Source organism: Ixodes scapularis, unplaced genomic scaffold (genome assembly GCF_016920785.2).
Source record: "Ixodes scapularis isolate PalLabHiFi unplaced genomic scaffold, ASM1692078v2 PGA_scaffold2__306_contigs__length_199485367, whole genome shotgun sequence".
NCBI classification, from domain to species: Eukaryota; Metazoa; Arthropoda; class Arachnida; order Ixodida; family Ixodidae; genus Ixodes; species Ixodes scapularis.
This window is the reverse complement of record NW_024609857.1, coordinates 148,336,247-148,350,288: the sequence shown is the minus strand read 5'-3', so window position 1 is coordinate 148,350,288 and position 14,042 is coordinate 148,336,247. Positions and strand designations below refer to the sequence as shown.

Sequence of the window (14,042 nt, the reverse complement as noted above, 5' to 3'; positions counted from 1 at the left end):
TGTTTTGTGCACCGGAATTAGGAGAACCTTTTGGTACTGATTAGCCTTATGCAGGAGCCACTCACTGAAACTTAATTTTTCCATAAAAGGTAGGTAAAATTTGCCACAACATTTGGCCAAGTAGTAAGCCATGCTAGACTCGAAAGCAGAGTGAGCTACAATCTCATGTGCAATAGATAAACAAAGTCAGCACGCTCCTGTCAGCAATCAGTAGCCTCATTACTTTAGGAGGCAATGCTAGACAGAGGGGCTTCAGTACCTTGCTGCGGCAGCTGAGGTTGAGAGAGGTGATTTGGCGCGCTGCTGTCAGACTGACTTGATGAGGGTCGCGGAGGCACGGGAATGTTTGACTGGGCACCTGAAAGGACGACACGCCAGTCGACCGCCCGTTACCAGTGGGCAAAGGCCACTCATCCACGGATCACAGTAAAACTCACCGCAAAATAGACAGGTTCAATGAAGCATGGAAGCACTATTAAAACTTATTCTGCGAAAAAAAAAAAGTTAGGTAATAATTTTCAGAAATAAAAAAGAAAAAAGACGTGTCTCCAGAAATAAGAAAACACCATAAAAATATATATATATTCGAGCCAGTGGCAAATAAACTTTACAGCAACGCAACACAAAGAAGATTAAAAAAAAGAAAGTATTTTTCAAAGGGCTAAATATAATAAGCTAACCGACTCCCCAAACAAACAAAATTAGAGCATCGAGAATTTTTGCATACGGTTATCGTTTTCGACGTCCGGTAATACGCGCGTCGTCCTAAACTGATAAGAACACACGCGAGCCGTCCAAAGTTTAACACACGCAACAAATTGGCACGAAAAAAGGCAGTGGACGCGTTCGATACAGCCACAACGGGCTTATCGAACGAACGATAGGCCCAGCATGCGCAGAACTCGATAAATGCCGCCGCCCCCCCCCCCCCCCCCCCCCCCAAAAAAAAAAAAAAGTTATTTTTCCGAGGCCGGAAACACCTTTAACAATAACAATATAAGATTCACCGCCGTTTCGATCAAAGGAAATCACGATCGTGCACACGACAAGTTCTTGCTGCACGACTATGTTGACACGACAGAAGGTCCATGCCTGCTGCTCCCCCCCCCCCCCCCCCCCCACCCCGCACCTTTTCCCCCTCAAATAAATAGATAAATACGTAAACTTCGATAAACCGACACCGATACGAACGAAATCGGCCGATTCCGGCACCTTCGGCGGCAGGTGGCTTGAAAACGAACGCTTCTGGAACGGCGACGCGACTTTTGGGCGTTTGCGTCTGGCGGGAGGAGCGGACGCAGCGGAGCCGGACGCCTTCCTTCCTTCGGCGGGGACACACGGCTGCCGACCCTCGGACGTGGCCCGGACAGTCTAGCTTCTTCTAATCGCCTCGCCGCGCGGCACCACCGACCGAGGCGACGACGACAAAGCGGGTCCCCAAAGGCGCCACAAACTTCGGCCAGGGCCAGGAAACCGCGTTTCGCACTCGACAAAACAACTCTCAACTCGGGCCTCGAGCAAAAAGTGAAAAGAGCACGAGCGCGACGGCACGCGCAATCCCCCTCCACACTCGATTTACCGGCGAATTGGATTCCTCTCGTTCGCCAAGCTTGCTCCTTTCGTGTTTTTGTTTGGTTCGCCTCTCGCGCGCTGAGACGCCGGGCGCAAAACCCAAAAAAGAAATAAAAAATAAAAAAAAAAAAGAACGACTACGACAGTGTGGAGTTTTGACCACGATCTAAGAATTCGCTTTACGCCAAATATAAGCAAACAAAAATTTGGCTTGCCCCCCCCCCCCCCCCTCTCACCACACACGCACAGACACGATGTCTCTATTTTCACACGACCTGCTTCCATTTCCTCCCTTAACCAAACGAATATGGTTAAAGCTAAGCAAAGTCTAAAAAAAAAAAAAAAAAGGGGGGGGGGGGGGGGGGAACGCGTGCCCTGTATTCAGAGATATGGCGTCCTACAATAATTCTAGTACGTCATATCAGAGTGTGAAAAAAGAACAGTCTCTTGCTTTGCATTGCACGAATCTCCCCGAAGCGTACTACGTGCACTAACAACTCTGTTGTTGTTTGTTTTTTCTCGTCGAGCTGCGTCCACCGGTTCCGAACGCCACGGCAGTGACAGGGGCACAGCGAACGCGCCGTCGACGGCTTGGCCCAGTCGATCCGTAATTATGATTGCGGCCGCAATTATCATCGGCTCCCGACAGCCGCGCCGCTAACGAATCGCAGCGGCAATAATTACGGCCCGGCGGAAAATCGAGCCGCCGCCGCCGCCACCCGAGCTAGGGCCGAAACACGCCAAGTGCGCCTCCCAGCCCGCTCGCACCCGCCCAGTCTTCGGGCCTGGCGAGCATCGTAGTGCACCTCGCCGTTCATTGCTTTCGCCTCCGAAGCCAACTGCGATCGGGAGATTCCCGGCGCGTAACTAAACGAACTTGGACGAAACAACCCGCCGATAGCCTGCTTTCTAAAGACAGGCAGCGACTCGATACAGGAGAGCCTCGATTTCTTTTCCCCCGCGAATAAGCACGCACGCACGAACGAACAAACGGAAGGACGGAAACACTTAACAACAAAAAAGGCTCGAACCGTGCACGCTTCATTACGCAATGTGTAAAACGCGCACGAAAAATACAAGTAATTGACCCGTAGTCGCAGCTCATTCTTCCAATTTAACCGCAACTTTTTTTTTCTTTTTACTCTCAATCAACAATTGCCTACCAATACAAAAAAAAAAAAAAGAACGGGTAAAAAAAAAGAAAAAAAAGAAAAAAGCTTGTGCAAACACCGAACGCACGTCGTTCGAATCTTCTGATGCGTACGCTCATTACGTATTCAAGTCTTTAATATCTAATCTAACTTGCGCGTTTTTTTTTGTTGTTTCTTTTTAACTACCCCCTCCCCCTTCTCTTTTTCTCTACTTTTCCAATCTTTTGAGTATATCTTAGATCGCTTTATTTATGGACCGCCGCAGCCTTCCCTTTCAAATAAGAGAAAGAAAAAGAAACAAACTCGATATTCTTTCTTTTTTTCTCTCTCTCTCTCTCTCTCTACCTTTTTGGAGGGTAAAACAAACCCTTTGATAAGGTAGTGTTTAAAAAAATAAAGTTAAAGAAAAACAAATCGTTAAAGTAATCTCTTTCCTCCCGAACGCGTAGAGCGGGTAGAACGACGCGTCACTTTGAAGAAGCGACGAGAGCGCCGACGAGTCGACTTCAAGTCGCTTTCTCGAGATTGCCCGTCGAATCGAACTCGCCATTGCCGACACGGGTCACGTGCACGGCAAAAGGAGAAAAAAAAATAAATAAAGACGGCCGTATTACCCCATTGAAGAGACAGAGAGGGCCTATCGGGAGGCGGCGAACACGTACTAGACCTCCCGACTGAACGACCTTCGAGACGCGCTTTAAAAGAATCCAGGCGGTAGGTACACTTCTGATATCCTCCTCTTCGAGGACGAGCGCGAAGGTTACCTATCGCGTCAACGGGTCGGCGCTCGTACAGACGCCCATCGAAGCTCGTTCGCGTGGGCACGCGCTGGCTTCGGGATCCCAGTCGCGTTTCCCTCCGATGATTTACATAGCGGAGAAAAAGCGACCCGACGGTGCGACATGGATTGAATTTGTCGCTTTTACCAATTGATACTCGATGACTATATAAAAAGTTCGAGGTAAATAACCAAAATAAAGCGCTGACGAACGCGCGTGCAAGGTGCCATTTGTTTTAGGCTTTTGCTTTAGAACAGTTACTGCTGCCATAGCCTCACAAAGCCTGGCAGTTCGACGACGGAACCATAGAGTGCCCGGTCGCAGATTTCGAGTGCGAGGATCCGGTAGCAAAGAGAATTTCTCGCGGAACCGCATTCAGCGCACAGCTTTTGCAGCGGCGATGACCCAAAACATGGCTTTCAAACCCGACAAGAAGCGGTAGCGCGAGGAACGCAAGGAGCACTGGCCGACACGACATTCCATCGCTCGGGAGAAGTGTGTTTCGGCGTCTCGCCGCAGCGGGGCGCCTGACACATGGCTCTCCCCTCATCCGTTGTCTACCGCTCTACTTTTTCACTTTCAGCAGCCGCGCCTCGGCATGCACGGCGCGTAGAACACCTTTCCCGGCATTCTCCTTGATGCTTGGGTAATTTAGCAATAGGTCTATTCAGTAGATTAGTTATACACAGGCACCATTTTTAAGATCAGTAGACTCTCAGGTAGATAATAAAGGTTTCTCAAAAATTTGCCGCTGTGCGACCCGCGTCGGCCACGTCTACGCTCGCACCGCCCACTCTTTAGGGAGTATTCGTAGATGGTTTTCGCCGTCCCGCGACGCCCTCCGCAACCCGCTACGATACCCGGAACTCTACAGTCAAGGCTATCGGCGCGCAGGCGCAGTAGCAACTTCATCGTTTTGGGGGGTTTAGCGGAGGGGGAAGCGCGGTCTACGAAAACTCCCTATTGTCGTCGTTCCAAGCCCCCGCTTGCGTGCCTAATTCCCTTTCCTTCCACTCTCCCGGGGTGGCGGTCCCGTCGCGCGTGTCCAGTTTCCTCCGGCTCCTCGGGGCGGGTCTGTGTCGTATGCAAAACAGCTTCGCTCGTCATCCACCTTCGCAGAGTGGAATGCCTCGTGATTCTTTTTAATTAATATTATTTACGAAACAGAATATAGAGCTATCCAATTTTGCTGGTTCTGCCTGCTCGGAATTGTCCCAGAAACTTTGGAGCAGGTCTTGTCATTTTATCATTAATCCTGTACATTGTACCTATAATTATTATTGCATTATTTTAACTTCTGTGGCAGCTAATTTGCGGTCACCCAGCCTTAAGCGCCAATGCCTCAACAATGGCGATAAAAAAAAGTACACAGAGAGAGAGGGAGAGAGAAGAGGCTGAGCTTTCTTGTTCTTGTCACTGAAAGTGATAACAAGTGTGGCTGTTTGGATATGTATCGACACTTTTAGAGAGGTGATCACAAAATGTAACTCGCAACCAGCATGCGGCTCTTCCCAGGTGCGTGGGCGGCTGGCGGCTTTCTTGGCAGCGTTACCCCCCTCCGCAAGATCGGAGGGAACAAAGGATAGCTCGCATTTTGGTAGCCTTGCGCCACCATACATACAGCGGATCAAACTAATAGAAGGCATAAGGGCCAGTGACATAATGAGCAAACACTTTGTAAGTGGAATTCACTTGTCACAAAATAGAATAGAACAAAAAAATACTACCAAGCCCCTTATCGATAGTGACTCTTAGAGTAAGAACAGCTCTTATGGTGCTTTGCGTATCTCCATGTGGCCACCCCTGTGTTAATTAGAGCATAGTCTTTCAATTAGTGGTATTGTTTTCTTGACTTGTTTAATTGTGATTTATTGTAGGCTCAACGAGTTGCTTTCTATTGTGCATTTGACGTGAACTTGTTCCCCCATACCTGTCTCAGTCCCCGTAAAGGGGGGGGGGGGGGGGGTGGACGGTATTGCTAAATGAACGAGCAAACTCACCTATGGCAGGCGACATGGACCGGGAGCCTCCTCCCCCTCCTCCGCCCGAAGGGGAGGGTCCCGAAGGGGAGGGCGCCGGCCGCAGGGGGGACAGGCCCGGGTGCGGGGCCGGAGGGGTCCCAGGCCCGGGCCGGCCCAGGGGTGTGCTGCGGCCCCCCGGGGGACACTCCTCCTCCCCTCCGGAAACCGACGGGGGTCCCGACGAGCCCCCACTCAGCTCCTGCTGAAGAGAGAACAGCAGGCTCAGTCACTCGCACTCCACAAACACCGCCAAGCCGCTCGATTAAACGCTGGACAGGTGGCACAAGCCGCCGCCCGATTCAACATTCTCAACTGTACCCGTCCTCCATCCACATGCCGGGAAAAACGAACCAAGCCCGACACGGGTGCTATCTAGCGACCTTAGTTGAAAAACAGACACCTATTCTTCCCCCCCCCCCCCTCCCCTCGTGATGTTTGCTCTCCGAAAAATAGAGTTTTAACGTAAGCGGTCAATGTAATTAAAGAAAAACGAGCGCAGATACGCTCTCAAATATGCGCAAAAAGTGTGTTTGCCATCTTGGGTGTGTCCAAGACGATTAATAACGGACGTAACACAGGCTACAAGCTACGTAATCTAGATTACGAGAGGGCATGAAGGCCAAAGGAATAATTTAACCGGACTAGAGTTGGCATCTTGTACGAGACCATTATTTGTGAACAAACTGAGCGCACCCTTGATGTGCCTGACTAGCAGATTCAGTTTACTTCACACACACGGACCTGGCAGGTTCATTCCCTGGTGCGAGTTGCTAGGACAGTTTGTACGAGCATTTTCTGTCGTTATTTGCAACATGTCAGTGACCACGGAGCTGTGGCTGGACAGTCCTTTTTGAGCCCACCACGACGTCATGCCAGTGAAGGTTCGCACTAAACACTGCAAATCAGTGTTCACACCAAAACTGTGATACACCACAGACAGTGAGACAGACGTTGAGAAAATAAGCAGGAAGTGCTCGTCACAAAAGACTAATGTTAAAGCAAAAAAAAAAAGAAAAAAAGAGAAACCAGAACTCTATGTGCAAGGTCTTCGTCGCGTGCGTCTCGAACAACAGAAGAGACTCCTTGATGTGTTACGCTCGAACTTCTTTTCGTAACAATGTTCAAAGTTCAACAATGGTTCCCCGGTTCACGGAGTTTCTCATCGCTCAGATACCTGTCGCGCACGCCTCATTTTACGACTAGCAATAGAGAAAAAACAAAAAACCAGAAACCCCCTTTCAAAAGAACATCAACAATCTGGAAGCCCTTTCAATTACGTCATCGGTGATGTCGGGAGAACGAGCCAAACAAAGTCTACTATTCAAAGGCATCCAACAACAAAAAAACAACCTTCCTCGCGAAAGGCTGCCGGCACATATATACATAAAACATCGAACAAAAATACTACGGCGGCATCTGAAAGATCCCTTTTAGTTTTTTTGTTTTCTTTCTCTTTTAGGGCGCACGTTCCGAAACAAAACAAAGAAAACAATACGTAAACAAACGCGCGTAGCAGACGGGCGACCCTATTTTTGTTGCGCGTGTTGATAGCACTTTTGCTGTTGTTGCTGCTCTCTTCGCTTCATCATCAGTCTCCTGAGCTGGCGCTAAACCACGTGATCAAGGGCTTCCCTGCTTTGCCAACAAAACAGAAACACGACCCCGCTTTACTTTTTTATGCTTCGGTGGGCATCGTCGTCGTCAATGGTCGCCTTTTCTTTCTTCTGTCATCTTGGCGGTCTCTCATCGCTCTCGCCGGCGCCGCATCCATTGTTCCACGTTCCAACGCGTGCACGTTCCCTCCGTATCAAAAAAGGAGGAGGGGGTGGCGACCTTCGCAAGTCGCCGCCGCCGACCTTGCCAGTGAAATATATACATATATATATCTATCGGTCGTCGAGCGAGCGAGCACCCTGGCCAGTTTGCTCTCCCGTCAGACGGGCTAATAGGCCACTCCTCCCCAAAGCCTTTCTCCCCCGGCTATTTGTTTCTTTGTCTTTGGATTCCCTCTTCCTCGGGGGCGGGGACGGTCTATTTCGGGATCGCGACTAATCACGTCGCAGGTCGTCGATATAAAAGGGCGCCACATCGATAACAAATGAACTCCACTGCATGGCTACGTTTCCCACGCTGCCTACTCGGTAAGAAAAGAAGAAAAAATAAAACACCGGGTAGAATACTCGTTCGTCTTCCTAACTTTCGGGGAGCCGGGCGGACGAGTTTTCCCTACGTGATACGTCGGCGGTGACTAGGAATAGATACTCAATTAAAGGCCAAGGAACAGTGAGGAAGGAGGAAACTGCCTCAATTCCTCCATTCCTTTCGGGAAGGAGAGACTTTCCTCCTTTCTGCAGGGGAAAGCTCGAAGACCCGCCAACACTTCCTAGGCGGTGTTGGACCTGCCTTTCTGTGGAGAGCAGGCGAGAAGAGGGCGAGGGGGAATGGAGAAAAGAATCTGGGAACCGGATTTCTGCCCGGCAGAAGAGGGTTCTGTAGGTCGGCCTTTAAAGGTGCCCTGCAATCATATTTAAGCGTCTACCTTTTTTGCGGATTCCATGTCTCTTGGGGTTCGTGCAAGCCAGCGGGCACGGAGAGAGTAACTAAATATCAGAGCGTCATATTTTAACCGGACGACGCGAAAACCTCCTCCACCTACGGGGACGACCCGCGGTGCCGAAAAACCGCAATATGTGGCGACATCGTGACGTTTTAGGTCCTGGCCCTGGCCCTTCTACAGGCCAGAGCCGCTAAAAGCTTCTTTTTAGTCGAAATACAAAATATAAATGGCGCGAGCCGTTTCAATTATTTATAAAAATATTTTGTTCAGTATTTTAGATAAGAGAAACAAATGCAGTTTACAAAGTACGGAAACAAGAAAGGACCCGCCGACATACCTGCCACCAAGCGGTGGAAAAGGCGCACAGTAGAAATGTGTAGTGGGATCAGGCACCAACGAGCGTCGAGAGTAGAAAGGTCCTGGATGTACGCGGTGGCGCTACGGTCGTATACGGGCTCGAAGATTCGATCGGTTCCGAGCGTTCCGAAGGCATTCGGCGAGCAGGTTTGGCTTGCGGTTTGGCCGTTTGGCGGTATGGCAGCGCGAAGTGGCTCCCGTTCTGAACTGATCTTTACCCCGTGTTTGCACTCGTTTGTGGCCAATGAAGTGTCATGCCGAATTATCGTTTAATCGCGCAGCAAATGCAATACGAGCCGCCCTGGCTGCCCGCTTCATACAGCCTATCCAGAACATGCTTGAGTGGCGCCCTCTTGAGCCGTCGACACGGAGTGCGGCAGCCGTGAGCGGCCTCGCTGAGCTCAATAATCCTCTAGTTCACGGCCACTCAAGCAACCATGAACGTCCCGAAGGAGGTTATTTTTTGCTCGTTTTTGTAATTTTAATTTGCCTATAACTTTTTAAAATAAAGCGAAATTCGAGAAAAGTTTCATTAAGTTACTACGTTCAGTGCAAATTAATAACCAGTAAAAAAGTCCTTGCAGGGCACCTTCGAGAAACTTTCTCGCGTACACTCCTCATAGCAACGCGGGGAAAGAACGAATACAGGAGCACGCAGTAAAGCCGCGCTTAGATAAAGTATTTTATATTGACGGAGACCATGCGAAGTCTGCTCTCTCTACGGTCTGTACAGCATTCAGTATCCGCGTTTGGAAGCGATTTTTACGAGGCAGCGCCCTGTAGTGCATCGTGCTCAGTTCTATACGGTTTTCCACCTCAAGAACCGCAGTATAAAAAAACAAAGTTTTTTGTGCAGCGCTTCAAATAGTACTCTTTAGTGGTGAATTAAATTAATTATGTTTATTTAGGATCGATTACTCGTAATTGTTTTTTAACGTACACGTTTAAACGTCGAATCTCGTAATAACTACATCTCGTAGCGTTTGAACAATGGGCGAACCTTGGTTTGTTTTTTTTTGAGGGGAAGGGGGGAAGGGGGGGACAAATGTAGATACATTTCAATTTATACTTAATTTCAGCGCAAGTAACTAACTTGTTAAAACAATGAAAATGTATCCCTCCCGGAGCAGCTCACGCCACTTTCTCGGACACTCCAAATAAAAGAACATACCACGGCGCTGTACCAAGCGTTCACAATTGAAAAAAAAAAAAATATAGCAGCGCGTGAGGTGTGTGAACGGTCGTCGTCGCAGCGTTGCGCTGACGCCTCGCGCGGTGCTGCATCAATGGTAACCTCGACATCAACTAAACAAAGCCCGCGGACGAAATACACTACGACGTTCATGTGCTCGACGCTGACCGGGTTTTAAAGGGACGCCTATCAGACGGTTTCCCAGAGATGGCATAAGGAACGAAGCCAATCATGTTCGTAGATTTTGGCCAAAGAAAATGTCGTTCGTCCGTGCATGCCTTCAATCGCAAATAATAATTTTATTACTTTCGACGGACCCGTACTGGCCTCTGGAGGTCGACCTGTCCCATTTTTTTTCGTCCCTCGTCTTCGGTTTAAATTGAGAGCAATTGTTGTCGTGCGATCGTTAATACAGCGGGAAATTTGTCCGCCCCGGTGGGAGTTTGGCTTCTCCGCTACAGACGAGGGAAATTCAGCCAGCGCAGTACCCACGTTCAGACAGAAATGGGCAGGTAAGGGTGGGGTTTAAACCCAGGATCCCGGGTTCTTTCTGCAAGCTCCAAGTAGCAGCCAGGCCCGAGGTAACGGGTCTTCATTGAGTCCTGCTCCGGCAGCGGTCGAGGACGGGCCCCCGCACCCAGTGCAGAGAGAAGGTGACGATCGCCAAGGAATGTCCGTCCCGGCTGCGGCCGGGGGACAGCGGAGCGGCGTGCGCAGCACACACGTCTGAACCCGGCGGAGCGAAAGCGTGCGGGGAGGCAATTAAACGCGGTTCGGAGCCCAATTAGCGGAAGCAAAAGAGAGCAGCAGCAGCGCGGCGCCAATTAGGAAAAGCTCAATGCGCCCATTAATTAGCCGCGACCGCTTCCCCCTCCTTCTCCTCCCTGGCGCACAAAAGAAGACGACCGGTGTCGTGTTTACATCTGCTCCGAGGTGTGTGCGTGTGTGCGTGCCAGCGACTCGGTTGGCGCGAACGAGGCGAACCCCGGGGGCTTCTTCCGGGCCGAGGAAGCAAAGGCGCCGGAAACGAAAGGGCCGGACGAAAAGGAGGCGGGCGCAATCCGGCACGGATGCCGCGACTTGGACCGTCCCAGGTGCAAGTGTCGAGGCCATCGACAGTGACCATGAGAGGCACAGCGTAAAACGGGCATCGAAGTGTACATTGATGCAAAATGCCCTCGCGCTAACGATTAAAAAAAAAAATCCTCCTCTTATTAAAAAAAAAAAAGTGTAATGCAAACGCTAAATTACGCCAGATTTAGCGTAATCTGATAAAATCCGAAGACACATTCTGTCTCTCCCGACTTTATCAGAAAGATTAAAAAAAAAAACACTAAAAGAGAAAAACGAAAATTCTTTTTAGTGGTTTTTGAATGCTAGGTGGCGCAAGGTACCGCCCGTTATAAATGGTACAACCCTTAGCATTCATCCATCCAGATACATTTATTTCTTCTTGTTTATTCCGCGAAGGATCGCTTCGATGCACCTTCTTGTCCGTACAACACACTTCGGGTTTCAAATTTCCATTTATTTTCCTTCTTACGTCACGAAGGAATTCGGTTACCCGCGGACAGGTGACGACCGGGGAGTAGCTACAAAAGTCCCGCATGGGCACGGCCGCCGTGACAGCACCCGAACGCGCCTGCAGCGCTGTGGCCAAGTCTCTCGCTGCGGACGGACAGGACGGAGGAGCAACGAAGGACGGAAGAGGCGGTCGCTAGGCAACCCCAACAGTGATGCCGCCGGCAGCGGACGCTGCAGCAGCGCACCGCGGCCTCCTCCTAACGGACGTGGGGTTTTTGACACGTCCGTGGGATGCCTGTCGCCGCCACTCGCCCGGAAACTAAACTAGCTGTCCCCAAAAGTTGCGGCTGCGACAGGGCGTCGTTCCCCCGAGCGCGGAAAGAGCCCGCGTAAACAACCGAGCCCCACTGGTCCGAACACCGCCACACGGCTCGGCGCTCGCTGTACACGGAGGAGGCGCGAGAATAATCTGCAAAACAAACGTACGATTTTTTTTTTTCTTTTGCGATAAAGAAAGCGGGAGAAATGAAAACTGTGTGCGTGTGTCGAAACGTTCAAATGCGATTGCTCGAAATCGACGTGGATTTCGTATACCGATTGCACTCAAGGAACTCCTACTAATTTCCGCATCTGTCTAATAGAACTCTGGCTTCAAAACAAACTAAACCCGTAGTGTGATATAAAAAAAAAAAAAAAAAAAAAAAAAAAAACTTTTGGTAAACATAACACATGTTTCCAATAGAGGTCTACCTTCATAACTAACTCAACCCATTGTATTAAAAAAAAAGTTTTGTGTGTTGCTATTGCACTGCCCAAAGCAGCTTTTAAAAAGAAAAAAAGAATCAAGTGTCAGGATTTTTTTTTTGTGCGTTTGGAACATATATGCATTTATTAAAGAACAAATACATTATTATAAATGCGCATAAAAATATCGTAATTCACAGTGCAAAAGAAAAAAAAAAAAAAGAACTGGCAACGATTTTTGAGGAGCGGACATTGTCTTTCTTGTGGTTCTTTGTGAGAAAACGAGCACAGAAGGAGTGAATATGTCAATCGCAATAACGAGAAATACATATACTGGGCACCTATCGGGATGGAAAGTATGAATGCCCAGACGTCCTCGCGACGTGTGCGCACCGCTTAGAGAGACGCCTCATCGTTGCACGAACAGGGATCCTGTACGCGTAGCCGAGAGAAAAGACCGCTGGAAAACGAGACAGAAGCCAACCACGCACTGCCCGGCATCAGGTGTCTTGTGTACGCTCTTTGCTGTCGGTAATGCTAAACCATAGTCTCCTCTATACTCACAAAGCCTGGCAGTTCGACGAAGGAGCCATATAGAGTGCCCGGCCGCAGATTTGGAGCGCGAGGATTTGGTTAGCAGAGAGCATTTCCGGTATTCAGCGCCAAGCTTCTAAAGCGGCGAGGACCCCAAAACATGGTTTTCAAACCCGACGAGAAAAAAAGCGGTAGCGCGAAGAGCACGAGCGGACATTCCATCGCTCGGGGGAAGTGTGTTTCGGCGTCTCGCCGCAGCGGGGCGCCCGTTACATGCCGCTCCTCTCATCCGTTGTCTGCCGCTCCACTTTTTCACTTTCGGCGGCCGCGTCTCGTGGCGATCTGCCAGGCTTTGTCAGTATAGAGGAGGCGATGGCTAAACGAACAGTCTCCTGACTTCACTGTAACGCCTCGACTATTTGGAAATTCCGACAGGCTCTGAACAAAACTGTCCCGAGGACGTTTCGACGACGGGACTGCACGAGCCGACAGAAAAGTATAGCAACATCGCTCCGTGCGCCGGGGCACAAAGGAAACTGGCTTTGCCTCGAGCTCTACGGCTAAAATTTGCGGGGACGCACAAAGCCCGGACTTACACGCTCGTCTTTCAACGCCCGGACACCGAAAATACGTAAAAACGAAAGAAAGCCACGGATTAAGCGAGACGCCTGGACAAAGAGACCTAAGTGCTGGCAGCAAAAAGGGTTGATCAAAATGGCGACGAACTCCTAAAAGAAACCAGCACCAAAAAAAAAATACCGGGAGCATTTGCACATAATCCACCGTAAAAGCCAACGAGCTTACCCCGAGCGTTCGTATTTAAATTTACGAAATAAGTTTTACCCCCAAACCGAGCTTGATATATATATATATATATATATATATATATATATATATATAAAGTACATGCCTTATTGAAAACACAGTCCAACGTGTTATGTAATTTCATAAAGAAAGGAAACGAAAACTCGGGGCAGTGTAAAGGCTAGTTCCCATCGTATGCTTACGATCGCGTGCCTCGAAACCTCTAACGACTCTGGCGCCATCTAAGTGGAAACGGTTACCGCGCAGTTTCGGCACATTTCCCATTTCTTTTGCGCATCGTTCTTTCTTGGCTCGAAACGAAAAAATGTGACAATGTTATGAACGATTATTTCTCGTAGACAAGAAGGTACATTGGATGTCGCAAATAGCGCAGAACTTTCGCTCCAGTGAACTGCAGTTCCAGGGTCAGCTCATAGATGAGGCCAGCGGGCCGGTGTCTTCTCTCGTCGTTAGGGATCGCAAGAACTCGGTCCGAAGAAAACGCTAGTGTGCGAACGGGTCACCGTTTGAAAGTGAAGAAACGCATCCAAAAGTAATCGAAATGATTGATGATGATGATAATGATGATACATTTTAGGAGCTTTGGGTCTTTCGAGTCAAGATGTTAGGAAGGGGAGTAACGTTGCAGAGGGGATACCGATTCCTTGCAGATTCTCCCCCGTTCGACTTACGTTAGGTCCAAACTGCTTTAAGAAAGCCCCTATTCAGCGCACACAAAGCTTTCGCGAGTAAAAGCAAACTTATTCGATAGCAAAAGAATCTAACAAAGGTACCTTATTTCCAGCT

The 14,042-nt window shown here is 49.3% G+C and overlaps 1 protein-coding gene across 5 annotated transcripts in view; it reads right to left on the bottom strand.

Annotated features, from left to right (window-relative positions):
• Positions 1-14,042, bottom strand: part of LOC8041497 (trithorax group protein osa) — a 177,614-nt gene that overhangs the window by 64,022 nt on the left and 99,550 nt on the right. For 3 of the 5 annotated variants that reach the window (XM_029977025.4, XM_040206016.3, XM_040206017.3), the window contains 2 exons: positions 5,503-5,725; positions 260-358 (listed from right to left, as the gene is read on the bottom strand). In XM_029977025.4, the coding sequence (XP_029832885.2) occupies positions 260-358; positions 5,503-5,725 (322 nt within the window). The remainder of the gene's footprint in view (positions 1-259; positions 359-5,502; positions 5,726-14,042) is intronic. The other 2 variants (XM_040206015.3, XM_040206018.3) reach the window with 1 other exon arrangement.